Source organism: Psammomys obesus, unplaced genomic scaffold (genome assembly GCF_907164565.1).
Source record: "Psammomys obesus unplaced genomic scaffold, mPsaObe1.curated_primary_1811, whole genome shotgun sequence".
NCBI classification, from domain to species: domain Eukaryota; kingdom Metazoa; phylum Chordata; class Mammalia; order Rodentia; family Muridae; genus Psammomys; species Psammomys obesus.
Window position 1 is genome coordinate 187,377 of NW_026596415.1, and position 23,103 is coordinate 210,479.

A 23,103-nucleotide genomic window follows, 5' to 3' on the forward strand; every position below is an offset into this window, starting at 1 on the left:
AACACTGAGTCTGGGATTCTGGCCGCGCACACGGTATAACACAACACCATGCCAAGCTGAGGTGAAGTATGCACCTGGGACTGCAGCACCGCCCACAGGCAATGTTCTGCAACTGATTCGGCTATGGCTCCTCTCTCTCTCTCTCTCTCTCTCTCTCTCTCTCTCTCTCTCTCTTCTCCCTCTCTCTCTCCTCTCTCTCCTCTCTCTCCTCTCCTCTCTCTCTCTCTCTCATCATGACCCGCCTCACGCACTCGCTGATTGGTGAAGTATCTTGGTGGCTCGCCAATCATCCGAGTGGAGATACAGACACGGTTGCGCCTGAGAGAGCATTGCTCCTATTGGTTGGAGGCCGCACCGCATAGCTGTGCCTACGCACGGCAGAGGCGTGGCACCAGCGGACGTTGAAAAATGGCTACTGTTTCTGAACTGAAAGCTGGTGAGTGAGTCGAGGGACGCTGACCTGTCGAGCCTTCAGGTCTATGATAGGGATGGGACGGATGGAGAGCGCTCGGGACACCGGCTCGGCCTTTTCCGGGGTTGTTCTCCGGTGGCAGGACCCGCAGGGGGCGGCCTCTGAGCGTGCACTGTGCTAGGGCCAGACTTGGAGCTGGAGGAAGAAGGGACTGAAATCTGCCGTCCCCTCAGAACGTCTGGATATCTCTCAGAGCCCCGCTGAGCCGACAGCCCTCTAGGGCCTGAGTGTAGGGCTGATCGTGACAACACCACAGCGACGATTGGTGACAGACACTCAACGATTTGCGCGCCTAGCTCGTCCGGAGGACGACTGTAGATAGGTCTTCCTTGTCTTTTGGGAGAAACGTGAGACCGAGTTACCCATCCTGGCGGCTCTTCGAAAGAGTTTTTCCAAAGTGGTTATGTGCAGGGCTCATGCAGGAGGCTCTGGGTTCCGTCCTCAGTACTACAAGAACGAAGAGTAGCCATGAGTAACACGTGTATAGTGTCAACTCTGAATTAACTAATTAGATTTAGTTAATATTTGAGTCATAATTGTAGTTCAAGTTTAGCGTGTGATCCTATCAGACACTTTACAACGCATCCGAAAACTACTTGATTCCGTGTAACAACCCTGTGTCCATTTCATACATTGGGAAATTGATGTGCTGAAAGGTGGACAGTTTCACCCAAGATAATTTAGCTAGAGATGTGGAAACCCCATAAGGTGCAGTAGTGCACCAGGTCTTAATCCCCCATGCCATTCTGCTTTCCAATGAATAAAACCAGTTTTGAGTTTCAAAGAATTTAGAGACTAAACCAGTGGTAGTGGAGATTTGGAGAGGATCAAGTAGAGTAACTTGGAGACTAAGATTTAGTAACCATTAACTTACATGTTTATTGGGGACACTGTTGATGAGCATTCCAAAAACATGCATGTCTCGGCCCCAAGAGGGACTTCACATGAATCAGTGGAGCTCTTCTGGGGGTAGGGTATACATAGCACATATGTATTGTATAAACTTTTCATAGGATTTTCATCATAATTCTGTTAAGACCAAACCGATCTCTGAATAAATTTTTATGGTAACAGTCTTCTAAGCATGAAACTACAAAAAGTAAAATAATAGAATCCAGAAAGTGACAGCCCTGAGGTAGCTCCAATAGATTTAGGGGCCCCTTTACATATGTGTTTTGTTTTGCATTCTCAGTTTCTTGATATGAAACATAAGGATGTTTCCTAATCCATGAATCCTATCTTTTATGGGCTTTTTACTGATTCAAAGCATTCTTCTGTCTCACCTGGATCTTTCTCTGAGAGGTAGAGTTCATTACCTCAGAGAATGCAACTGAGGCATGGATTAAGAATCTAACACCAAGTCATGAAGGACATGCTACATTTTCCAATTCTAGCTTCAATACTTTTCATTTTCTGCTAAGTTTGAGGCTGAACTGTGTGTACTTAAGAGTAATTGGGACAGGATGCTTGCCAGTAGAAAAGAATCTCTCCTTTAATTTCCAAAGATGGAACTAGAGAACAGGAATTGTGTTATGATTCTAAGAGTATGATAAAGCTTTCCTTTTATGGGCTTGTTACAAAGTATAATTGGTGACAACTGCAATTAGTATACCTGCAGAAAGGTTGGAGGAATGGTTTAAAAGTCAGGGAGAAGAGAGATGAAAAGTCTAAGAGTGTATATCTGTAATCACATGGCCAAGGATTGTTGGTATTTACTTAAGCTTAGAAACTTTGCTCTATGTACTTAAATGGATAAGCTGTCTTATGGATTTTAATTATTGTGGCATATTAATGCTTTTGCCATTGGCAGAGCAAAGTGCACTGTTAAACTACAGTTTTCATCAATAGTGTAAACTACTGTATTGTAAATTTGTAACATTTAGTGAGCTCTTACTGTAGTCTAGGCTTTATGTTGATTCTCTAGAATTGCCGTTTAGCCACAAATAAAGGAAGGTTCCAGACTACTGTTAAGGGATGGTGACAGTTCAGCCCAAGTTCCTCATCTCTACTTATAGGTAAAGCCCATTATCTTAGTTTCTGATGTTTGTCACAGTTTGTCATAGTGTACTTTTTCAAGATACAATGTCACATTTGGTATGCATAATCCATACTCCTTAAGTTAGCAGTGGTATGGTGCCTTAGAGTCTCATTATGTTTCTTTTTTTTTTTTTTAAGATTGTGTGTGTGTGTGTGTGTGTGTGTATACATATGTGTACACAAGTATAGTTACTTGAGGAGGCCAGAAGTGGGCTGTCAGGAGTTACTGATGGTTGTGAGCAGCCCATGTAGGTTCCAGGAAGCAAACAGGTCCTCTGCAAGAACAATATGCATTTTGTTTTTGTTTTTGTTTTTGCTCTTGTTCTAAGCCATCTCATGTTACGTTTCTGGCCAGGCTTGAAATTTCAAAATACTACTGTTGGGCTAGGATTGTAACTTGCCTATCATGCATGAGTTCAGTCCCTAGCAATGTAGACATTGGGGGGTGGTAGTATACACCTGTAATCCCAGCACAGCCTACTTGTGAGATAGAGGCAGGAGGATCAGAAGTTCAGGGTTATACCCAGCTGACATAGGAAGTTTAAAGTTAGCTTTTGCTACAGTCCAGGTATGTATGAGGCCCAAGCTGATCTGACTTTCTATCCTTCCAAGTACTGGGATTACAGGAATGTGCTACTATGCAGCTGGGTAGCACTAGAGAGCTCTGTGAGTTTGAGGCCAGCCTGGTATATGTAGTAATATATATTACTCAGGACAGCCAGAGCTACATAGTAAGGCGACCCTGTCTCAAAACAAAACAAAAAAAACACACCAAAAAACAGCTATGGATCTCAAAACTTTTTCTGCATTAATAATTATAATGACATATTCCTTCTTTTGTGGAGGGTAGTTGTTTTCCATAATCATCTTTCTGGACTAAAGGCTATTAGTAATATCTGAATTCTATGTGAGAGATTGGAGTATAAGTAACTGTAATTCCGTTCATCCCTTTTCCCCATCAAGCTACAGTCCCTATCTAAAGATACAGCATGGGTAAATTTGAGTTAGCACAAATATATTGACAGTGGCTCATTGTAATATGGGGAATTTAATTTTTACAAACAAAGCTTATGCTATTGATGTCATTGTTCAGCCTGTCTCTTTAAATCAAGAGCTGTATTTATGTCATTCTCCTTTTAAACATTTAGCATATACCTGAATTATCAACATATAGACTATAATAGAAGCATTTATATTTTATGTTTAACAGTTTTAAAGGACACCTTAGAAAAAAAGGGAGTGTTGGGACATTTAAAAGCAAGGATCCGTGCTGAAGTTTTCAATGCCCTGGATGATGATTGTGAACCCCGACCATCGTTATCTCATGAAAACCTACTAATTAATGAATTAATTAGGGAGTATTTGGAATTCAACAACTATAAGTACACAGCCTCTGTCCTCATAGCAGGTAAGTGGTTGTTCATCACTGGAGAAAAGATCTGCTTTACCCCGTTTTCTAACTCTTACAAAGCATTTAGCCTGAATATGTAGTTTCATTACTGTGTCTTGCAGTCGAACATTTAGCGTCCTAAGGGCTCTTGTCACAGCATGAACAAATTCTGGTGAGCTTTATGTTGTTGGTAAAACTAAGAACTAGGGCTTTCTACTGCAGGTTCTCCATGTGATATTAAGCACATAAAGAATAATATTAAGGTCATATTGAAGGACTTCTAAAGATCACTGTCTATTTCCCTCAGTTTGTTATAGCTGGCAGTATAATAACATCAGCACTCCAAAGGAGAGAGAGAGAGAAGGGGGGAAAAACATTTGAAAATGCCATCAGCTATGTATCTTGGAATTGGGCATCCCTAGGGTGAAATAATGACAGTGCTCAGTTTCATATGAACTATTTTGGTGTTTAGATTGTTATGGTTGCTCATGCCTATAATCCCAGAATCTTAATGGACTAAGGCAGGAGGACACTGCTTCAAAATAAAAAATAGAAAAGAGTTGTAGCTGTAGTTCAGTGGTAGAATATTTGCTGAACTGTGAGACCAGAGCTTAATTCCCAGCACTGGTATGGGGATGAGGTAGTATACCAACAGATGACTGAGTTTCTGTTCATCAGGTTTGCCTTTTCCAGATTACTATATAAATGGAAGCCTAAAGGAGGTGCCTTTTACTGCTGCCTCACATCATCTAGTAAAATACACTGGAGGGCCAGGTGTTGGTGATACATGCCTTTAATCCCAGCACTAGAAGCAGGGGCTCTCTCTGTGAATTCAAGGCCAGCCTAGTTTACATAGTGAGTTCCAGGATGACCAGGGCTACACAGAGAAACCCTGTCTCGAAAAACAAAACAAACAAAAAGCATTGGAGGTTCAGTCATGTATACTTTTCTCCTGTGAATAGGGAAATGCTGTGGCTGTGCTCTGTTCTCAGAGGCATTTTGGTTGTTTATACTTTCTGGTAGCAATGAACCAAATCCTTTAGAAACATTTACATGAAAGTTTTTTTGTGAATATCATTTTATTTTTGTAGATAAATAACTAAAAATGGGATTGCATATTGTCTAGGAAGCTAATACCTCCTTTCCGGTAATAACTGCCACTGCTTTCAAGTGGCTCTAGCATTTTGCCTTCTCACCAAGGAGGTAGTGACTTACATGTGTAGTCCCAGCTCTCAGGAAGCAAGGACAGAAAGACTCACTGCAAGTTGAAGGCCAGTCTAGGTCACATAGTGAATTTGAAGTTAGTCTGGACTAGAGTGTTAGACTCAGTTTAACAATACAATAATTATTTTTAATTTTAGAATTACCATCCCTGAATGAAATTTTTTTTTTCAAGATAGGGTTTCTCTGTATAGCCTTGGCTATCCTAGAACTCACTCTGTAGACCAGGCTGGCCTCAAACTCATAATTTGCCTGCCTTTACCTCCCAAGTGCTGGGATTAAAGGCATGAGACACCATGGCATGGCTAAAATATTTTTTTTTCTTTTTAATGTATGAGTTGCTCTGTCTGCATGTACACTTGCATGTCAGAAAGAGGGCATCAGATCCCTTTATAAATGTTTGGGAGCCATCATGTGGTTGCTGGAAATTGCTTAGGCCCTTAGGAAAAGCTCTTAACCTCTGACCCATCTCAACACCCCTAAATGATTATATTTTTTAAAATGAGTTATTTAATATTATCATGTGTTTAATCTATAGATATCTCAGAAAACATACTGAAGTCCAGTATTGTTGGTTTAGATGCAGAAAACATTGCCAATCATAAATTGGGGATATAAAAAGTAAGTATGTGTTAAGATGCAATCAAATGTAGAATAAAATTCTACATTTAATTGCATGGATACATGTTGAAATCATATTCAGTTGGAGCTGTCTTATATGCTGTCAGCTACTCCCAAAATCTGAGAAATGTATGTACCTGGGAAGTATGGTTATTATCAAAATTGAAATTGCCTTTTAGGTAACAGAGCACTCAATATTTTCTTGAATTTTGTCCCTGCAGAATCTGGTCAACCTGCAGTTCCATTGGACAGACAGTTTCTCATCCATGAATTAAATGCCTTTGAAGAAGCAAAGGATAACTCAATGTAAGACATTTCTAAAAAGAAGTTTGCAGATGTTATATTCAGATCTAATTGCATTGTGCTGTCTATGATTCATTTTATTCCAACAGGAACTGACTCAAGTTTACTATATTTTATACATTAAATGTGGTCCAAGAAGTACAGGGGCAAATAAATCTTTGCTGCAGCTGAAGTTGCTTTGGCTTCAAAGGACTGAACATAGCCAACCACTCTGCTTTCCTCCTTTCCTCTTCCTCCCTTTCATATCTTTCCTTCGAGGGCTTTTCCCCAATTTGTTTCTTTCAGTGGTGGTAATTGGTGCAGGGCCTTGAGCATGTTCAGGAAGCCCTGTACCCTAATGCCCTGAGCAGTCTTTCTGGCTCAGCCCTCCACTTATTTCTTTTTTTAAACTGTTTTTTGTTTGGTTGGTTTTTTTGAGACAGGGTTTCTCTGTGTAACCCTGACTGTCTTGGAACTTGTTTGTAGACCAGGCTGGCTTCAAACTCAGAGATATCCACCTACCTCTGCTTCTTAAGTGCTGGGATTAAAGGCATATACCACCACTGCCTGGCTTTTTGAAACTTAAAATTTTTGTTTATGTGTATGGGTGTTTTGTCTGCATGCATGTCTGTAAACTATATACATGCCTGATTTCCTCACAGGTCTTAGAGCTGTAGTTACAGGTGGTTGTAAGCTACCAGGTGGGTGCTGGGAGTTGAAGCTGATCTTCCAGAAGAACAGCCAGTGCTCTGAACCTCTGAGGCCTCTCTCCAGCTCCCTACCTTACCTCTTTCTAAGGATGACTCTTCTTGATCTTTTTTCTTCTTTCTAAAGCTTTGTTCTTTGAGTTGTTTTCTTCTTCATATTTAACCCTCCTCATTGCTTTCTTCTCTTCACTGTAGAAACAAATTAAAATCTCTTCTCTGAAAAGAAATAAAAGGTCTTTCCAATTAGCTTCCTGTCATCCCGCTACTGCTTTATAGTCTTTCATTGTCAGACCTGCTGTATCTGCCCTCTGCTCTTTCATGTTATCATCCCCTTCTCTTCTGCTGTCTGCTTCTTAAATGTTCCTTTTCTACATTCACACTGATTATTTCTTAGTTCTTTCCCCAGGGTTAATGCTTCTTACAGTTTTCCATAGAGTCCCTAACTGGCTAATTAATTAATTAGTTTGTACCTAGTGCCTGAGTACACAGATCAGAGCAACTTTTCCTGGCTAAAAACTTCTTTGAAGACTCAGGTTTTCTCTCTAAAAGTTTGCTGAATTTTTCATTTGTTTTTATGGTATAATTATGTTTGTTTTATTATAGACTATTACATATATGTATACACATATATGCCATTTAATTAACTCTCCCTCAGTGCTGTCCTGTCCCTAGCACCAAATATATGTCTGAATTTTTGCAGCATGTTGTAATACTGACTTTTCTTCATACTGACTTATTTCTTCCTGTCCTGTGTTTCTTGTGGTTCTTCAGTCGTAAGAGTTCCTCAGTAGTAGTCTTGCTTTTTTCATTGACCCCTTTAAATCATGGACGCTCTGTATTCTACCTTCATTTCTTTTCACACACCACCTTCCATATTCTTATGTCTCTAGGGAGGTCTGTATGGGGCAAATGTGCTCAGACAATTTTCCCGAGTTGGGGCCCATGTGTCTGCTGGCATCTCAAATGCTGTGTGTCCAAAATACAAGGGTGTTATTTTTGCCTATTTATACCTTCCTCATACGCTTTTCTTGTAGCTGCTCAGGTTTTAAGGCAGAGTCCACAGGCTGTTTAAAGGCAAATCTTTCTCTGTCAGTCCTTCACCAGTACTATTGATTCTGCCTGTGGATATCTGTTTATTCTCAGTGCTCTGTGCCATGCTGTTTACATTGCTTAGGATCTGCCTGACTAGTTTTTCTCTAGTTATTCTTTTCAAACTCATTGTATCCTGTCCTCTTTCTTTCTAAGGTAGCTACTGCATTGTTTAGAAACATTTAATGCATTTCCATGATGTTTATGAGTAAGTCACAATCCTAAGCTTTGCTTCAGGCTCTAGTGGCTCTACCCACCTCTCAGTGGCACACAGTTAATTGCAGCTTCATGGTTTTTTGCCTTTGAACCAACTGTTTCCTCTCCTGGAAGCCTGACCTTTCTCTTCTTCAATTTGTATGGCTTTACCTTTCATCTTCTTGGCCCTGTTTGGATGTTCCCACAGGAGCTGGGAGGGAGAAAGCCATCCACAGGTGCTTGGCTATGAACAGTTTGTGCTGACTGCATTGAATTTTAGTTGCCAAGAAAACTGATTATCTCCATAAAATCAAGGAGACCTGTAGAAGGAAAACAGAAAATATTTCTTAGTTTCATACTTTCATGTTTTCTTCTCTATATTTTCATCTGTGGTGATATGACATGACTACAGAAGGTTGTAACAGCAATCTTAAACAGATTACTGTTGCAAGGTGGTGTAATGCTAATAACAAGATCTGGTTACTGCCTGCAGATACACCTATCCTTGTTTGTATAAACTTGCCTAAAACATTACAACTGATTGCTTCATTAAATGGCCTATACCTAGGCAGGACAGAATAGAGTAGGTGTGGTTTTGGAGACAGAGAGGATCACGGGACAGGAGGAGAGGAAAAGGGAGGATACAAGAATGTGTTAGCCTGGAGAAGATATCACATGGGCCTGGAGGAAGGACTCCAATAATGGTGTAAAAAGTCCCAGATGAGGAACAAGCAAGTACAAGTACCATGGGATTGTATATGGAAGGTAGACCAGATGAGGAGGATTAAAGTAGATGGCATTGGATGGGGGCTGGGAGATGGGTGATGAGGATATTGAGACAATGTAAGGAAAATATCTGCCTGGCCCAGTTATAAGGCAATTATAAATCTAACAGGTATCTTTGTCTTATTATTTGTGATAGCAGGTTAAATAATACCACCACAATAATCTTAGGGCTAATAATAAACATTTTTATAGCCCAACACGTCTAATATTTTTAAATTTACAACAACAGATTACAAAGGAATATTATGGCTATTATGCTACATTTTAAATAAATAAAATGATTAAAGTAACTGCAGAGTGCACCAGTGTGTGTGTATGTGTATGAGCATCTGCTTCAGATAGCACTTTGATGTTGATCTGCAGTGAGCATCAGTGCTTTCCAACTTCGTGCTGGGCAGCTGAGGAACTCCTTCTGAAGGAAAAGCTTTGAAGCACTAGGCGTGAAAGAGTAAAATGAGCTGACTGCTTGCCTACACTGTGTATATTTTCTTCTATATATGAAGGAATTGTATTGTATATATACATTCTTTTTCAAACACTTTAGTTCCTCTTGTTTGGGGGGTATTGTATTTTGTCTCAGGGGTTTTTATCTATAAAGAATGTGAGGGTGTCTATTGGAAGCTGTCTCTCTGCATCCTTTCCTTCCCATGCAGAATCACAGAATCCCCTTTAATTGTCTTCTTGTGTTGTTGTGGATTATTTATTCCTGTATCAATAAGGTGTTTTCCAGCATTTTACAATTTTGCCAAAACCTATCTGACACCTTCTACAGTGTGGGCACTGTTTTAAACACTGGAGATGTGGCAGCACACTGTTTTCTATAGGACTCCCAGAGAGTGACTGCAGAATGCATATTCTATGAGATGCTCACAAAAGCCATTGAACCACATTTTCTCTTGGATGTGCATGAACAGAGCATGTACCCTAAGAAATTTTGCTACCGAAAGAACCTTTATCATCTAACTTGGTGTGTCCAGATTTATTTGGTAAAGAAATCTTTAAGGAGTCATTTTCACCATTCTGCAGAGCTAGTGATCATGGGTACAATAATCACTACATTTGAGTGTTAAGCAAATTTGGACAGTTTTTGAAATGTATGAAAAGAGTAGCTGTCTTAGTATTCTATTGCTGTAAAGAGACACCATGAGCACAGCAAGTCTCATAAAAGAAATAATTTAATTGGAGCTGGCTTACACTTTTAGAGGCTTAGTTCATTCTCATCATGGTGAGAAGTATGGCAGCACACAGGCAGGCATAGTAGTGGAAAAGTAGCTGAGAGCTACACATCCAGAACCACAGGCAGCAAGAAGAGAGAAGACACTGGGACTAGCTTGGGCTTTTGAAACCCCAAAACCCACCCACAGTGATAAAATTTTTCCAACAAGGCCACACTTTCTCCAACAAGGCCACAACTCCTAAGCACCACTCCCTAATGACCAAGCATTTAAATATATGAGCCTATGGGGAGCATTACTATTCAGACTATTACTGTAGCTAAGGGTGAGCAGTTAGGTCTGGGGTCATTCAAGCAGAAGGCATTAGTTTGCATTTGTCAGGTGTTGGGAATGAGTAGCTATTAGATTTTTCTTGGTAATTTGATAACTTCTCAAACATTTGCTGCAGCTGAGCAAATTAAAAAAGGAAAGTGGTGACCTTTATTCCAGAAAGTGAAGGACCTTCTTGCAGTTCTTCCGGAATTATGCATGGGAGGTGGGGTGGGTGGGTTAGTGCCCTGGAAATCAGACTCACATGCTAGGTGAGTGCTTGCCTACTGAGCAATACCCCTAGCTATACTTTTCTTTTTTTAAACAGGGCCTTTTAAAACTTGTTTTTAGAAATAAATTTTACTATCCATGAATTTGCAGGTTAAACATGCTATTTTTGTATTAGCTAAAGCAGTTTAAGATATCTGACACTTAAAATTTTCTAAATCTGAGGCAGATTTTATCATGGGACAGAAGTAAAGCTTCTAACAATCTTTTTTGTTTTTTGTTTGTTGTTTGTTTGTTTTGGTTTTGGTTTTTTGAGGCAGAGTTTCTCTGTGTAGCCTTGGCTGTTCTGGACTTGCTTTGTAGACCAGTCTGGCCTCGAACTCAAAGAGATCTGTCTGCCTCTGCGTCCCTGAGTGCTGCTGGGATTACAGGCATGCGCCCCAATGCCCAGCTGCTTTTAGCAATCTTAAACAAAGCTGCCTGAAAAGGGCAGAGGCATTGAGTCTGTCATGAGTCAGTTTCCTAAGAGCCTTAGCACTGAGAGCCTGCACTGCTCTCCTTGCCCTGGAGGAGCTGCTGTAACACCCAGTAATCATGTGCTTCTGCCTCATACATCACTCCCGAACTTACTGTGTGAGGGGTGTTGGGAACTGGGTTCACCTGAGCTTCAGATATCTTAGGAGGTTTCAGGTTTCTGGAAGTTCAACTGAGGCCACAAGATCTGCTTCAGACTACTTCAGCTCCTCACATGTATGCCTGTCTATCGGGCTGCTTGAATGTCCTTGGGCTGTGCCTCCTGCTGAGAGTGATCCAAGAAAGCAAGTAACTGTCCCTCACCACCTTGTCCCATTCGTAGAAGTGAATGAGGCTCAGTTAAGCGTCAGGTGTGTTAAACTTTTTTTTTTTTTAATAGGAATGTTATACTTTGAACCATTATGCCAGCTAAAGATGGATATCTCAAAAGTAAATGCATTTACTTATATTTTCAGGGGTGAGATTGGAAGTGAAGAGAGAACACTTCTAGGCTATCAGTAGCACAGCTTTCAGTGTCAAGGGGCTAACATAACAGGACTATGGGAGACATATTTTAAGAAAAAGCATTTAGAGTTGGTTATGAGTGTGAATGTTATTTGCCCCTGAGAGACTCTAGTATATTACTGAGCCCTGGTTTTCTCATTCATAGGTGATGGGTAACAGGAAATACAAAACAGCCTTTTAGATATTAGTTACTACCCATCTCTCCTGTAATCAAAATTCATATGCCATTTACTGTGTGCAGGTGTATAGTATACCAAACATGTGACCTAGGTATTGCTTACACCCTTATCAGGAGAGAAATGCTTATGAGTTTTAGGAAACTAAGGAACCAAGGTCTGCAGCTAGCTGTTGGCAAATCAGAATTTAAAGACAAACTACATGCTTTCTGGTCATAACCTTGACAGGACAGTGGATGCTGACCGATCTTAGGTTCCAAGAAGGCAGGGCTTGAAGCTGACAAGCTGACTTCCAGTGGGTTGATTAGAATTTCATTTTAGTTTAGATGATTATAATGGTGTTTGTGTGTTTTCTGAGGATTTAAAAATTCTCACTCAAGTTAATTGATACTTTTCTGTTTATGTCTTTTTTCTTTTTCTTTCTTTTTTTTTTTATCCTGCCTGTAAATCCACATTTCTTTTCTTCTCGTTTGAGGAATTATTTATTTTTATGTGTGTTGGGTTTTTTTTGTTTGTTTGTTTGTTTTGTTTTAGGTTTTTGTTTTTGCTTTGCCTGCATGTATGTCTGTGTGAGGGTATCGGATTCCCTAGAACTGGAGTTACAGACAGTTGTAAGTTGCTTTATGGGTGCTGGGAATTGAACCTGAGTCTTCTGGAAGAGTTCTTAACTGCTGAGCCATTTCTCTAGTCCCATTGATACTTTTAAATTGAGAGTGAACATTTGTCACTCGGATAATAATGCTGGGTCTTTTGTTGATCTAGTGAGTTAGATGGCTGTTTCTGTGTCAGAGTTTACCTTTAAAGTGAATGTTTTAAGCTTTTCCTACTTACAGAAAGTGAATTGATTTTGGTTTTGCCTTCTTCCTGAAATAGTCCTCTATTATATGGAATTTTAGCCCATTTCTTGCGTGGTCCTCCAGATGGCATCCAGAATGTACTTCTGGCAGAGTCAACACACCAACCTCCAAACAAGCATCTCAGCTGGAAGCCCAGCAGAAGACCAAACGGTATGAGTTTCCAACATTCTTTCTTTAGCTTCATTGAGTTTGTTCTCCTTTGGGGCTTGTCTAGTCCAGCATTAGCCTGTATTGCTTAATATCCAGAAAACCAAGTACTTTGGGAAAAGAAAATCTTTACTGGGCAAAGTGCTTAGATATAATTCCAAAGAAACCCTGATTTTCACATCAGTGTGGTTTTTGGAACAGCCTGGCTTACCACATTGTATAGTTTTCTTTGAAATCAAGAAATCACCTTTTTCAGACTGAAAAATACAAGGAAAGATTACTACTATACAGATAAGCCATGTCTGTACGCCATTACATTTTCATCTACCACAGACAGTTACCTACAGATAACAGCTTCTTTTTTAAAATGCTTTTGAGACAAGCTCGCACTCTCATTCAGGCTGGCCTTAAGCTTGCTTCAATCTTCTTTCCTCAGCCTCTTGAGTACCAGGATTGGATGCACAAGCAGCCATTCCCTGTTCAGAATGCTTACTTTAAAATGAGCTTTCAGAGCAAAGCATGATGGCTCAGGCTTGTAATTGAGGCCGTGAAGACTGAGGCAAGAACATCTTCAGTTCAAGGCCAGTCGGGCCTACAGAGTGAGATCCTGTCTCCAAAAATAAAACAAAGCTGAAATTAGTAAATAAATAAAATAGAAGTAATAAAGTGAATTGAGCTTTTGGTTGATTTGATCATGTTGGCAGCAGGTCCTAAGTTTGATTGTTTGAACTGAGTGGAAGCTGGGTATTTTCCCATGTAGTAGAGTTGGCACTCTTTCTCAGAAGAATGGTTACAAGAAGGGTTCAGGCAGCTGATGTGGGATTTGAAGTTAATTCTTAAGGAATGCCCACAATGCAAATTGCTCTATGAAGTTTTTCTAAGCTGCTATGACCAGTGCTGCCCCTTTTGAGTGACTCACTGCCCCTTACCTTCTGAAAGTGACATACTTGGGAATCAGGATAAGCCATCAGGTTATATATGACTTGACTGGTTTTATTCTCTGTCTGTTGGGATGCTGAGCTGACTAGGTTTGGACAATCATTTTTACTAACTTCCTAGAGAGCCAATACTGGGAGAAATCGACTCAGTGCAGGCCAAGGTTCAACACAAGGCCTCTATTCAGACGCAGCCGGAGTATGAGTGTAGGAGCCAGAAATCACTAAGGCTCTGACACTAGGTCAGAATACTAACCCACTAATCATGCCAATACATGTAAAACCTCTGAAAGTCTCAAGTAATATACAGTTCCTGTTAACCTTCTCTACTCTGCCCATTCTAACTCCTCAGATCTCCTGTCTTTCATTGAAGGTGCTCCTTTTGGCCTGTTATTAGTCATTCGGGACTAATTCTGCGTGTTTAAGAATCTGAACGTTAGAAATCTGAACCTGTGTTACCTTGCAGTGTGCTTATGGAACAGCTATCTGGCCTTTGTGGCAAGCATCTTTACTCACTGAGCCATCTTGCAGATTTTAAAAGCACTTTCCACAATTTCCTGGATAGTGTTACAATTTTAATAGGAAGATAGAAACTTTCCTCCCTTTTTTTATGTTCCACATGAGGGCTCAGCTAGCAGGCAGTTATTGTTTTGGGTGGTTCTACAAAGCAGATTGCATACTTGCTTCCTCCTGAGTCAATTCCTTATATCTGAGAGAGTGGCTTGCACTGAGAATTACTCAGAGATAAAAAAAAAGAAAGTTAAGCTGGGCATGTGGTGGAAGCCAGTGACATTGCCTCTCAAGCTGAGGCAGAAAGCCAGCCTGGGCTACATAGTGAGACCCTGTTGCTTCTCTACCCTCCAAATAAAGAAACACTTGAATTTTTACAGTTAGTTTTTTAATATTAAATATTTATGATTTCCTCAGTGACATTTAAGAAATGAGAACTCACAAAGTAGAGCCAACAGGATAGCTCAGCAGGTTTGTTGCCAAACCTAATTACCTGAGGTCAATCCCTGGGATACACATGGTAGGAGAGACCCGATTTCCTCAAGTTGTTCTCTGAGTTCTATATGGATACCTGCCAGGGCCCACAAGTCAATCCATGTTATAAGAAAAGTTCATAAAATACTTGATTGTTTGCCTGTTTTGTGTATTTTCTCTAGGTAACCACCTGAGGAAGGACATGGGGCCAGGCACCAGGACTGAAGAGCTTCATGCTGCTGCACAGGCAGTCAGTAGATGATGCACCAGGCTCTCTGACCTCAGCTGTGTATGGAGTAACTAACTTATTATTCCCAATACCATCAATTAGACCACCACTTTGTAAGCATTTGAGGTTCTACAAACATTCAGCTATTCATGTTTTACTGCATCTGTGAAAAGCTATCTGTCATGTAGCTTCCTGGATGCCACTGGGGGGAAATATATTGTTTTCAGGATGCATTTTTAAAGTTCTTAAGTTTGTGAAAACTGAAAGGGCTTTTTAATACTTTGTACTTTTTTTTAAGGCCAGCTAAGGGCTGTAGATGTGCCTCCAGTAAAGCACACATGCAAAGTCCTGGTTCACTCCTAGCTCTGAAAAAACAGAAACAAAAAACCCCCCCACAAGTACAGGGCTTCCATATGCTCTGTTCATTAAACTTCTTCAGCAAAAATTATATGGACCTGTGGGAAAAGTCATTCATGTTTTGAAAATAATATCCAAAGTGGTATTAAAACCAGAACTTATTCCTATAAAGTTTGATTCTAAAAAATATCTGAATTACTGTCTGCCCTGGCTAGTTTTTTGTCAACTTGACACAGCTAGAGTCATTTGGGAAGAGGGCCTTTCAGTTGAGAAAAATCCTTCCATCAGATTGGCTTATGAGCAAGCCTGTAGTACTTTTTCTTACTTAATGATTGATGTGGGAGGGTCTTACCCATTGTGGGTGGTGTCACCCTTGGGCAGGTGGCCCTGAGTTCAGTAAGAAAGGAGGCTGAGCAAGCCATGGGGAGCAAGTCAGTAAGTAGCACTCCTCTGTGGCCTCTGCATTAGCTCCTGCCCTGACTTCTGTCAGTAATGGTCTGTGATATGGAACTGCAAACTGAAATAAACCCTCTCCCTTCCCAAATTGCTTGGCCATGGTCTTTATAATATTAATGAAACATTAGTCTAGTGTTGATCTTTAAACTAGATAACAATGCTCTTTTCCCAAGAATAGGTCGGCTTCTACTAGGAGTTTTTTTTGTTTGTTTAAGATACATTGTTCTGCCTGCATGTATGCCTGCAGGCCAGAAGAGGGCACCATTATAGATGGTCATGAGCCACCATTTGCTTGCTGGGAATTGAACTTAGGACCTCTGGAAGAGCTGCTGGTGCTCTTAATCCTCTGAGCCATCTCTCCTACTAGGGGATTTAATTAAAAGGTAAAAGTGGAAATAATTATTTTAATTTTGCTTTAAGTAAAACAAAGAGTTTACTTTATGTTAAGCATGATGGGGTAGCCTTTGGAAGAGTACCACAGTAACTTTAATGGAGGCATTGTCAGCTCCATGTGGAAGCTCCCTTGTGCAAGTGGTGACAGCTATGGAGGTGCCATCCTTTGCTTATGTGGACTCTGAGAGACTTAGTAAGCATGAGTTTTTATACTTGGGATAGGAAAATCATAAGAGCTGTTATGGTTCTGTCTCTAAATGCTACTTTGCTATTTATCAAGGAGATTTTCCTAGTGTAGCCATAGGCTTTTTTCTCTGAACATACCTGTTATCATCAATGGCTCCTAGTTGGCAAGAGTTAAATAACATCTTCAGATAAACCAGCATGGGGGACACAGCCTAACAATGTGTGCCACAGGAAGAGAGCTAAGGGCTGCTGTCAGCGATGATGGTGACTTGAAATGTTACCAATTTGAGTTGTAACAGCCAGTCATATTCACTTCTTAAAGATCAACTGAGAAAATTAATTATTGTTAATGCAGTTAGAGTATGGCCTTTCACTCTAAAATTCTTAGAAATCCTGTTGTGTTAAAGAGATCTGTAACTGCCGAGTCTTACAAGAATCCATTTCTATTCAAAGTAAAAATATAAATGTATTTAGCATATATTTCCTGTTGATCATCCTTACTATACTTTAAGCAAAGAGAACAAGCTGATACTAGAGAGTACAGGAAAGGAAAGAACAGCCTGTTAACATTGACAAGCTGTGGGTAGAATTCTGACACATAAAGGGTGCCTGCTTCTGTAATGTGTGTGTCAATTAAGCTCACTGCCGTGATACGTCCTAGTCAACTCCAAGCCCAAGAATAATGCTCACCCCGTTTCAGATTGGGATTTTGTTTCTTTCCTGTTTTATCAGAGAACATGGGACACAGTTCAGTGTTGGTGGGGGTGAACAGAAGTACCCTCTTCCCTCATAAACTGATTACTTCCAGTGAAGATGCACAGGTGGTTGTCATTGAATATACTGACAATTGAAGTCTTGAATGCATGAAGCATCTATCTGCTGTTAGAAATTAGAGCCCTTTAAACTGGAATGTATCATGTTCATATTCTTTTTTCATACTTTGAAAGCATGATGTAGAAGATACATTAGATCTCCATGTGTAAAAATTATTGATCATGTTGCTGGCTTTTATAAACTATAAGCAAAGGAGAGGCCCTGCCTCAGCCTTTGTAATGAAGCACTTTTTTAAATAGAGAAGTAGCACAAAACAAAACAAAACAAAACAAAACAAAACAAAACAAAACAAAACAAAAAACCTATTGTATTGAATTGGCTGAATCGGGGCTTCTAATTCTGGCTGGATCTTCTGTTTTGTTGACTCTTTTAGTTTTATAGTCTTGAAATGACATTTCTACAATTTCCATTCTGTAGTTTCCCCAGCTTTAGATAATAATAATTATTATTTCAGTGTTGACTTGAAGATTTTCCTTTTGCATGAATCTCCAATGATTTCTCACAAATTCACTGGTTTTTTTTTTTATTTTTAAGATTGTATTTTTTTATGAAATTTTTCTGCTTATATGTCTGGGCACCGTGTAGATGCAGTGCTCACAGAGGCCAGGAGAGGATGTCATCCTCTGGAAAGTGGGTGCTGGGAACTAAACTCAGGTATTCTGCAAGAACAGCCAGTGTTCTTAACCTCTAAGCCATCTCCCCAGTCCTGAAACTTTCTGAATGCTTCATTGCATGCACCATTTCTTCCATAGGCTGAGTACTGCCAACATAACCTTCTTCTAGACTGAATGTTTTAATAGGACTTGTGACTGGTTCAATATTTAACAAGTGTGTTGTCATCTGGAGCATTTGTTAGCATGTCAGGCAGATACACAGACTTGTCGTATGCAGCCTTGTATATTCCTGAGTCAAGCCTCCTGAAACGGAGATGACTGGAGCTGCCTTACAGGGCAGCTGGGGATTGTGAAGGCAGGCCTAGAACATATGTGCACTTGATAGCACCATTACCCTCATAGTGTGCTACAGCCTGAGGGACCTGGTACGTTTGAAGAGCTTCTTTGAAAAGAGAAAAGCATCTATTTTTAAAACGTGTTACCATTTTTGTTTTTTTATTTATCCAAATAAAAAAGGGTTTTCTGTTCTCAAAAGCCGAGGAAGAGCTAGATTGTAGTGGAGTATGCCTGTAAGCTAGTCAAGTACTTGGGAGGCTCAGGCAGGAGAATTGGTAGTTCTAAGCCGCCCCAACTGTAGCCAGACCCTGTTTCCCAAAAAAGAATCAGAGCTGGAAAGATGGCTCAGTGCTTAACACTTTTTGCTCCTCCCGAGGATCTGATGCCCTCTTCTGACCTCTTTTGAGTACCTGCACATGCTTATACCCATACATACACATAATTAAAAATAAAGGAAACCCTAAGGATCTCTTAAGCAACAACAAAACAAAGAATTGAGACAGTCTACTGTAGCTGTCTATTCATGTGAGATTTATGAATACTATCAGCTGATTTATTCCCTGTGGCTTCTTAAAAAGGTTTGCAGGCTAGAACATTTCTTTTCAAGACAGTGTCACCATGTAGACCAGGATGGCCTAAAATCTGTAGCTCTGCCTTCTAAAGTGCTGTGATTAAACCCTGCCTGGCTAAGCTGGGACATTTAAAACTCCTAAGAAAGGAAAAACAGGTGTGTTCAAGAAGACACAAGCCCAGAAGACACATCAGACTATGTTCAGAAACATTATTGATACCTCATTGTGAGTTTCTTGAGGGGACAAGTTACCTTCTACAAACACAAAAGAAGTTTATGGGAAAACTTGAATTCACACAAACAGGATGGAAATAGAACCAAATGGCTATAGGAGACTTAATTATTCAAAACATGGTCAAACAAAAAAATGCCTGTCAAACCCAGGACTGGCTTCTGAAGATCATAAATTTAAGCCTAGTGTATATGTTTGTGTAGAATAAACAGATTGTTTTGTTTTGTTTTGTTTTGTTTTTTTTCCCAGAGCTGAGGACCGAACCCAGGGCCTTGCACTTGCTAGGCAAGCACTCTACCACTGAGCTAAATCCCCAACCCCTAGTTTTATAATTATGTGCAAGAACATGTTTGTATATGACTTGCATGCCTGGCTAATTATGTAAACTCAGTTGTTCCTTTAGCAAAAAGCCAAGTGTCTGGAGGACTGACAGTTCAGACTGTGCCTTTAGAGGCATCCTGGGACACTGCTTCCCAGACAGTTGGCATTTGATATTATGGCAACCACCATATGAGGACCATGGTCTACATGGAATACATCAGATAAAAATGAGATCAAACTTCCTGGAGGTGGCTCAGTCAGAGAAAAGTGCTTGTTATACAAGCATGAGGACCTGAGTTCAGATCCCCAGATCCCCAGCACCTACATAAGAAATTGGGCACAGCTACAGGTTTCTGTTACTGTAATGCTAGGGAGGTGGCAACAGGATGATCCTTGAGCCTTGTTAGCCAATTAGTCTAGCCAATTTGGTGAGCTCTGGGTTCAGTGAAGGACATTGTCTCAAAAAGTGAAATTGTGAGTGTGGTGGCATACATTTTTTGTCCCAGCACTTTGGAGGCAGATTTCAGAGTTTGAGGCCTGCCTGGTGTTACATAGCAAATTCCAGGCCAGCCAGGGGGCTATGTAGTGAAGCCTTGTCTCAATAAATAAATAATTATACACACACACACACACACACACACACACACGCACACGTGTTTCCACAGACGAGCACACACAGTCTGTTTTATCCGAGAACTTTGAAGTACCTGGCCAAATGAAGTGGGAAGTACTGAGTACTCTCACTCTTCTCCCACAGGCACTGCCTTTTCCCACTGTCTGAGTCTTTATTGGCGCTGCAATTGTTATAGAGGAAGAGCCTGCTCTGTCACCTGACAAAGCATGGTGATGGGTGTTCACTGTGGCCGTACTGACAGTTCAGCGATGGTGCCCTGACACCTGCCCACCTTTCCCAGGACACCATGTGTCTCGAGCCATTTTCACCTTCTAGGATTGGCAATGTACCATGAAGGTTCTCTCATGTCTTTATGGTTTGTTAGCTCATTCTAGTGTAGAATCCTGCCTCTTCATTAGTTACCTATTCACTTATTAGAAAATAGCCTGGCTGTCTCTAGGTGCTTGCAGTTACTAAAGCTGCTGAGCTGGAGGCATGAGGATCAGTTTTAAAGGTCTGGGCTACTTGGTGAGAGCATGTCTCAAACAAAACAGTAACAAAACTATTACTATAAATGCCCATATCCAGGACAGTGTGGAGGTAAGTTCATCTTCTTATGAAAATTTCCAAGCAGTTACTTTTCTATTGCTGTGGCAAATTATTATTACTAAGATATTACTAACTTACATGAGAAATAATTTATTGAGGGCTAGTTCCAGAGGACTAGAATCCATGACCATAATGGTTGGAGCAGGAAGGCAGGTATGGTGCTGGACCAGTACTGATCCACAAGCATGAGGCAGATAGTGCTAACTGGGTTTAAAAACCTCAAGCCTACCCCCAGTGATACACTTCCTCCAAAAGGGCTACAGCTCCAATAAGGCTACATATCCTAAACCTTCCCACTGCTACCATCTGGGGACCAAGCATTGAAACATCTGAGCCTATGCGGGCATTCTCATTTAAACTACCACATGGAATATATTTAGTTTTATAAAAATACTAAAACTAGTATGTAGGCTTAGATTTTTCAAAAACCTGCTTTAATGTTCCTAAACGCCTCTATCGCCCTTCCCATGTCCAACCTTAGGAGATTAGTAGAGAAAGGAGCTGTAGACCTTTTAGCTATTTCCTGCTGATTAGAGTTGTTGGGTTCTTTCAGACTGTACTAATCTCAGGATTTGTCGTCAGGATACCAGCAGTCCAGTCAAACAGCAAAGCAGCAAACTGTAGCAGCAGCAGCAGGAAACAGTGAACAACAGCAATAGAGGTGCTACCACTCAGCAAAAGTGGCTAGACTCTGCCCAAGCAGCAAGAAGACAAGTTCTCTGGAGCATTTCTGTCTGTGAAAACCAGCAAAGTGATGCCAAGTATAGTGATGCAAAAAGCGTAGTCTCACTGTGAGCCTCTATCTCTTCTCAGAGTCCACACAAGGATGTTTTCCAGCTCACAAAAAACACAGCCCTCACACGAAGTAGTTTCCTGCTGGCAAATAGCACAGGCCTTTTCACAGGGACTGTTTTCTGCAGGCTTGGGGGAGGGGGGTACATTTCCACATCCCACACTTGGAACCAAAACAAAAAACATTAACATGACACAACTGAGTTTCCAGAGAAATCAGAAACTTCCACTTCATATACCCTTTTTTTTAAAATGGCTTTTCCCCCAACATCAATAAATTATATACAATAAGGTTAACTATTAAAATTATCAGGTATAAATTACATTTATAATGTCTAATCCATTCATATGTGGCATTTTTGGAAAAAGTATTTCACTATCCTATCTTGGTAAGTCCAAAGTTGTATATCTAAATCACTTTATCGTATCTTGTATCTATCAACCTAAAAACATCTATCTAGACCTTCAAACACCTTTTCAGACCTAAAATATTCTTAGTTCCTAAACAACTAAACTTAATTGTAGTGAGATTATGACTATCTAGTCTTCAACCCCGTCAGAGACTCGAGAAAGAAATAATATTACCTAAGTATGTAGAAAGCATAGAGCAAGCAGTTTCCGAAACTATAGAAATGACAAAGACAGTTGACCGCCTGGAGAGTCACCAGAGGTTTCTCTGTGTCTTGGGATATCCAATCTTCAGCCTGTTGGCCCAGAATATTTGACAGTCTTTCTGTAAAGCAGGAATTTTAAAGGACTGGCCAATTGGTCTCAGCAAAGTTGGACAGTCACTTTTCCAGTGTCCTGCTTCTTTACAGTTTGGACAGACAGCCTGCTATTAGCAGTTGAAGGACAGTTTTTTCTCCAGTGACTATCTTACCACATTTGTTTCTTTGATGCCCATCTTCTTTAAAGTAGATTATATGTGCTGCCAGGAGTAGATGTGTCTGCAGAAAAACCTTTTATTATTAAAATATCTTTAAATGCCATATTCTGTAGGTTTCTGAAGTGTTTGAAGATCATTTGTTTATCTACCATTATATAGTATATAATCCTATCTATAGTATTTTAGAATAATGTTTGTTTCTAGTTATGTACTATCTGCTTAACCTTGAAAACATACAGTACACTAAATAACTAGTACCTAAGAAGACTATAATTAAGATTATTTTTTTAACTTTTTTAAAATTTTTTATTAATTACACTTTATTCATTTTGTATCCCCCCATAAGCCCCTCCCTCCTCCCCTCCTAATCCCACCCTCCCTCCCCTTTCTGCATGCATGCCCCTCCCCAAGTCCACTGATAGGGGAGATTCTCCTCTCCTTTCTGATCTTAGTCTATCAGTTCTCATCAAAAGTGGCTGCATTGTCCTCTTCTGTGGCCTGGTAAGGCTTTAAGATTATTTATAATAGACTAATTAGTAAGTTGCATCTCCAATAAACTTGAACAGTTTGCAATAGTTAGCTCTCATAAGACTAGAACATTTTTATCACATTTTAAAATGACCTGCTTTTGTACAATACATTAAACAATAGTCAAACAAAATAATCTTAAATATATATCAATAGTTAAAATAACCTTAATTTTTTATTAATATACAATAGTTAAAATAACCTTAAATTTTTATCAATATACAAGTGTAAATCTTACCTAATTTTTTCATAATTATTAGTACATATAGTTTGTTATTCCAAGAGAAAGAGCCATTTTATTAGACTAAAGGGGGGATATGTAGGCATAAGGTTGTTGTGTAATTCAAATGGTGATTTCTGTAACCCTCATATCTGGCTGCAGTTCTTGTTCTGAGAATCTCGTGTCTCAGTGTTGTGTAAACTCTGCTCCCCAATAGTCCTCTGCTATAAGTGAAGTATCTTACGGGCAATCTCTGAGCAGGGAGAGGATAGGGCTG

At 40.1% G+C, this 23,103-nt stretch overlaps 1 protein-coding gene across 3 annotated transcripts; it reads left to right on the forward strand.

The window, feature by feature from the left end:
* Window positions 1-295: 295 nt before the first annotated feature.
* Cep20 (centrosomal protein 20) lies at window positions 296-15,779 on the forward strand. Of its 3 annotated transcripts, none has more exons than XM_055597784.1 (5): window positions 296-436; window positions 3,720-3,917; window positions 5,963-6,047; window positions 12,623-12,733; window positions 14,832-14,904. In XM_055597784.1, the coding sequence occupies exons 1-5, from the start codon at window positions 409-411 to the stop codon at window positions 14,833-14,835; spliced, it is 426 nt and encodes a 141-aa protein (XP_055453759.1). In that variant the 5' UTR covers window positions 296-408; the 3' UTR covers window positions 14,836-14,904. The 3 variants fall into 3 exon arrangements, with proteins under 3 accessions (XP_055453759.1, XP_055453761.1, XP_055453758.1); XM_055597783.1 differs by having other exon boundaries at window positions 300-436; window positions 12,600-12,733; window positions 14,832-15,779; XM_055597786.1 differs by lacking the exons at window positions 12,623-12,733; window positions 14,832-14,904 and having other exon boundaries at window positions 5,963-6,051.
* The last annotated feature ends 7,324 nt before the right edge of the window (window positions 15,780-23,103 follow it).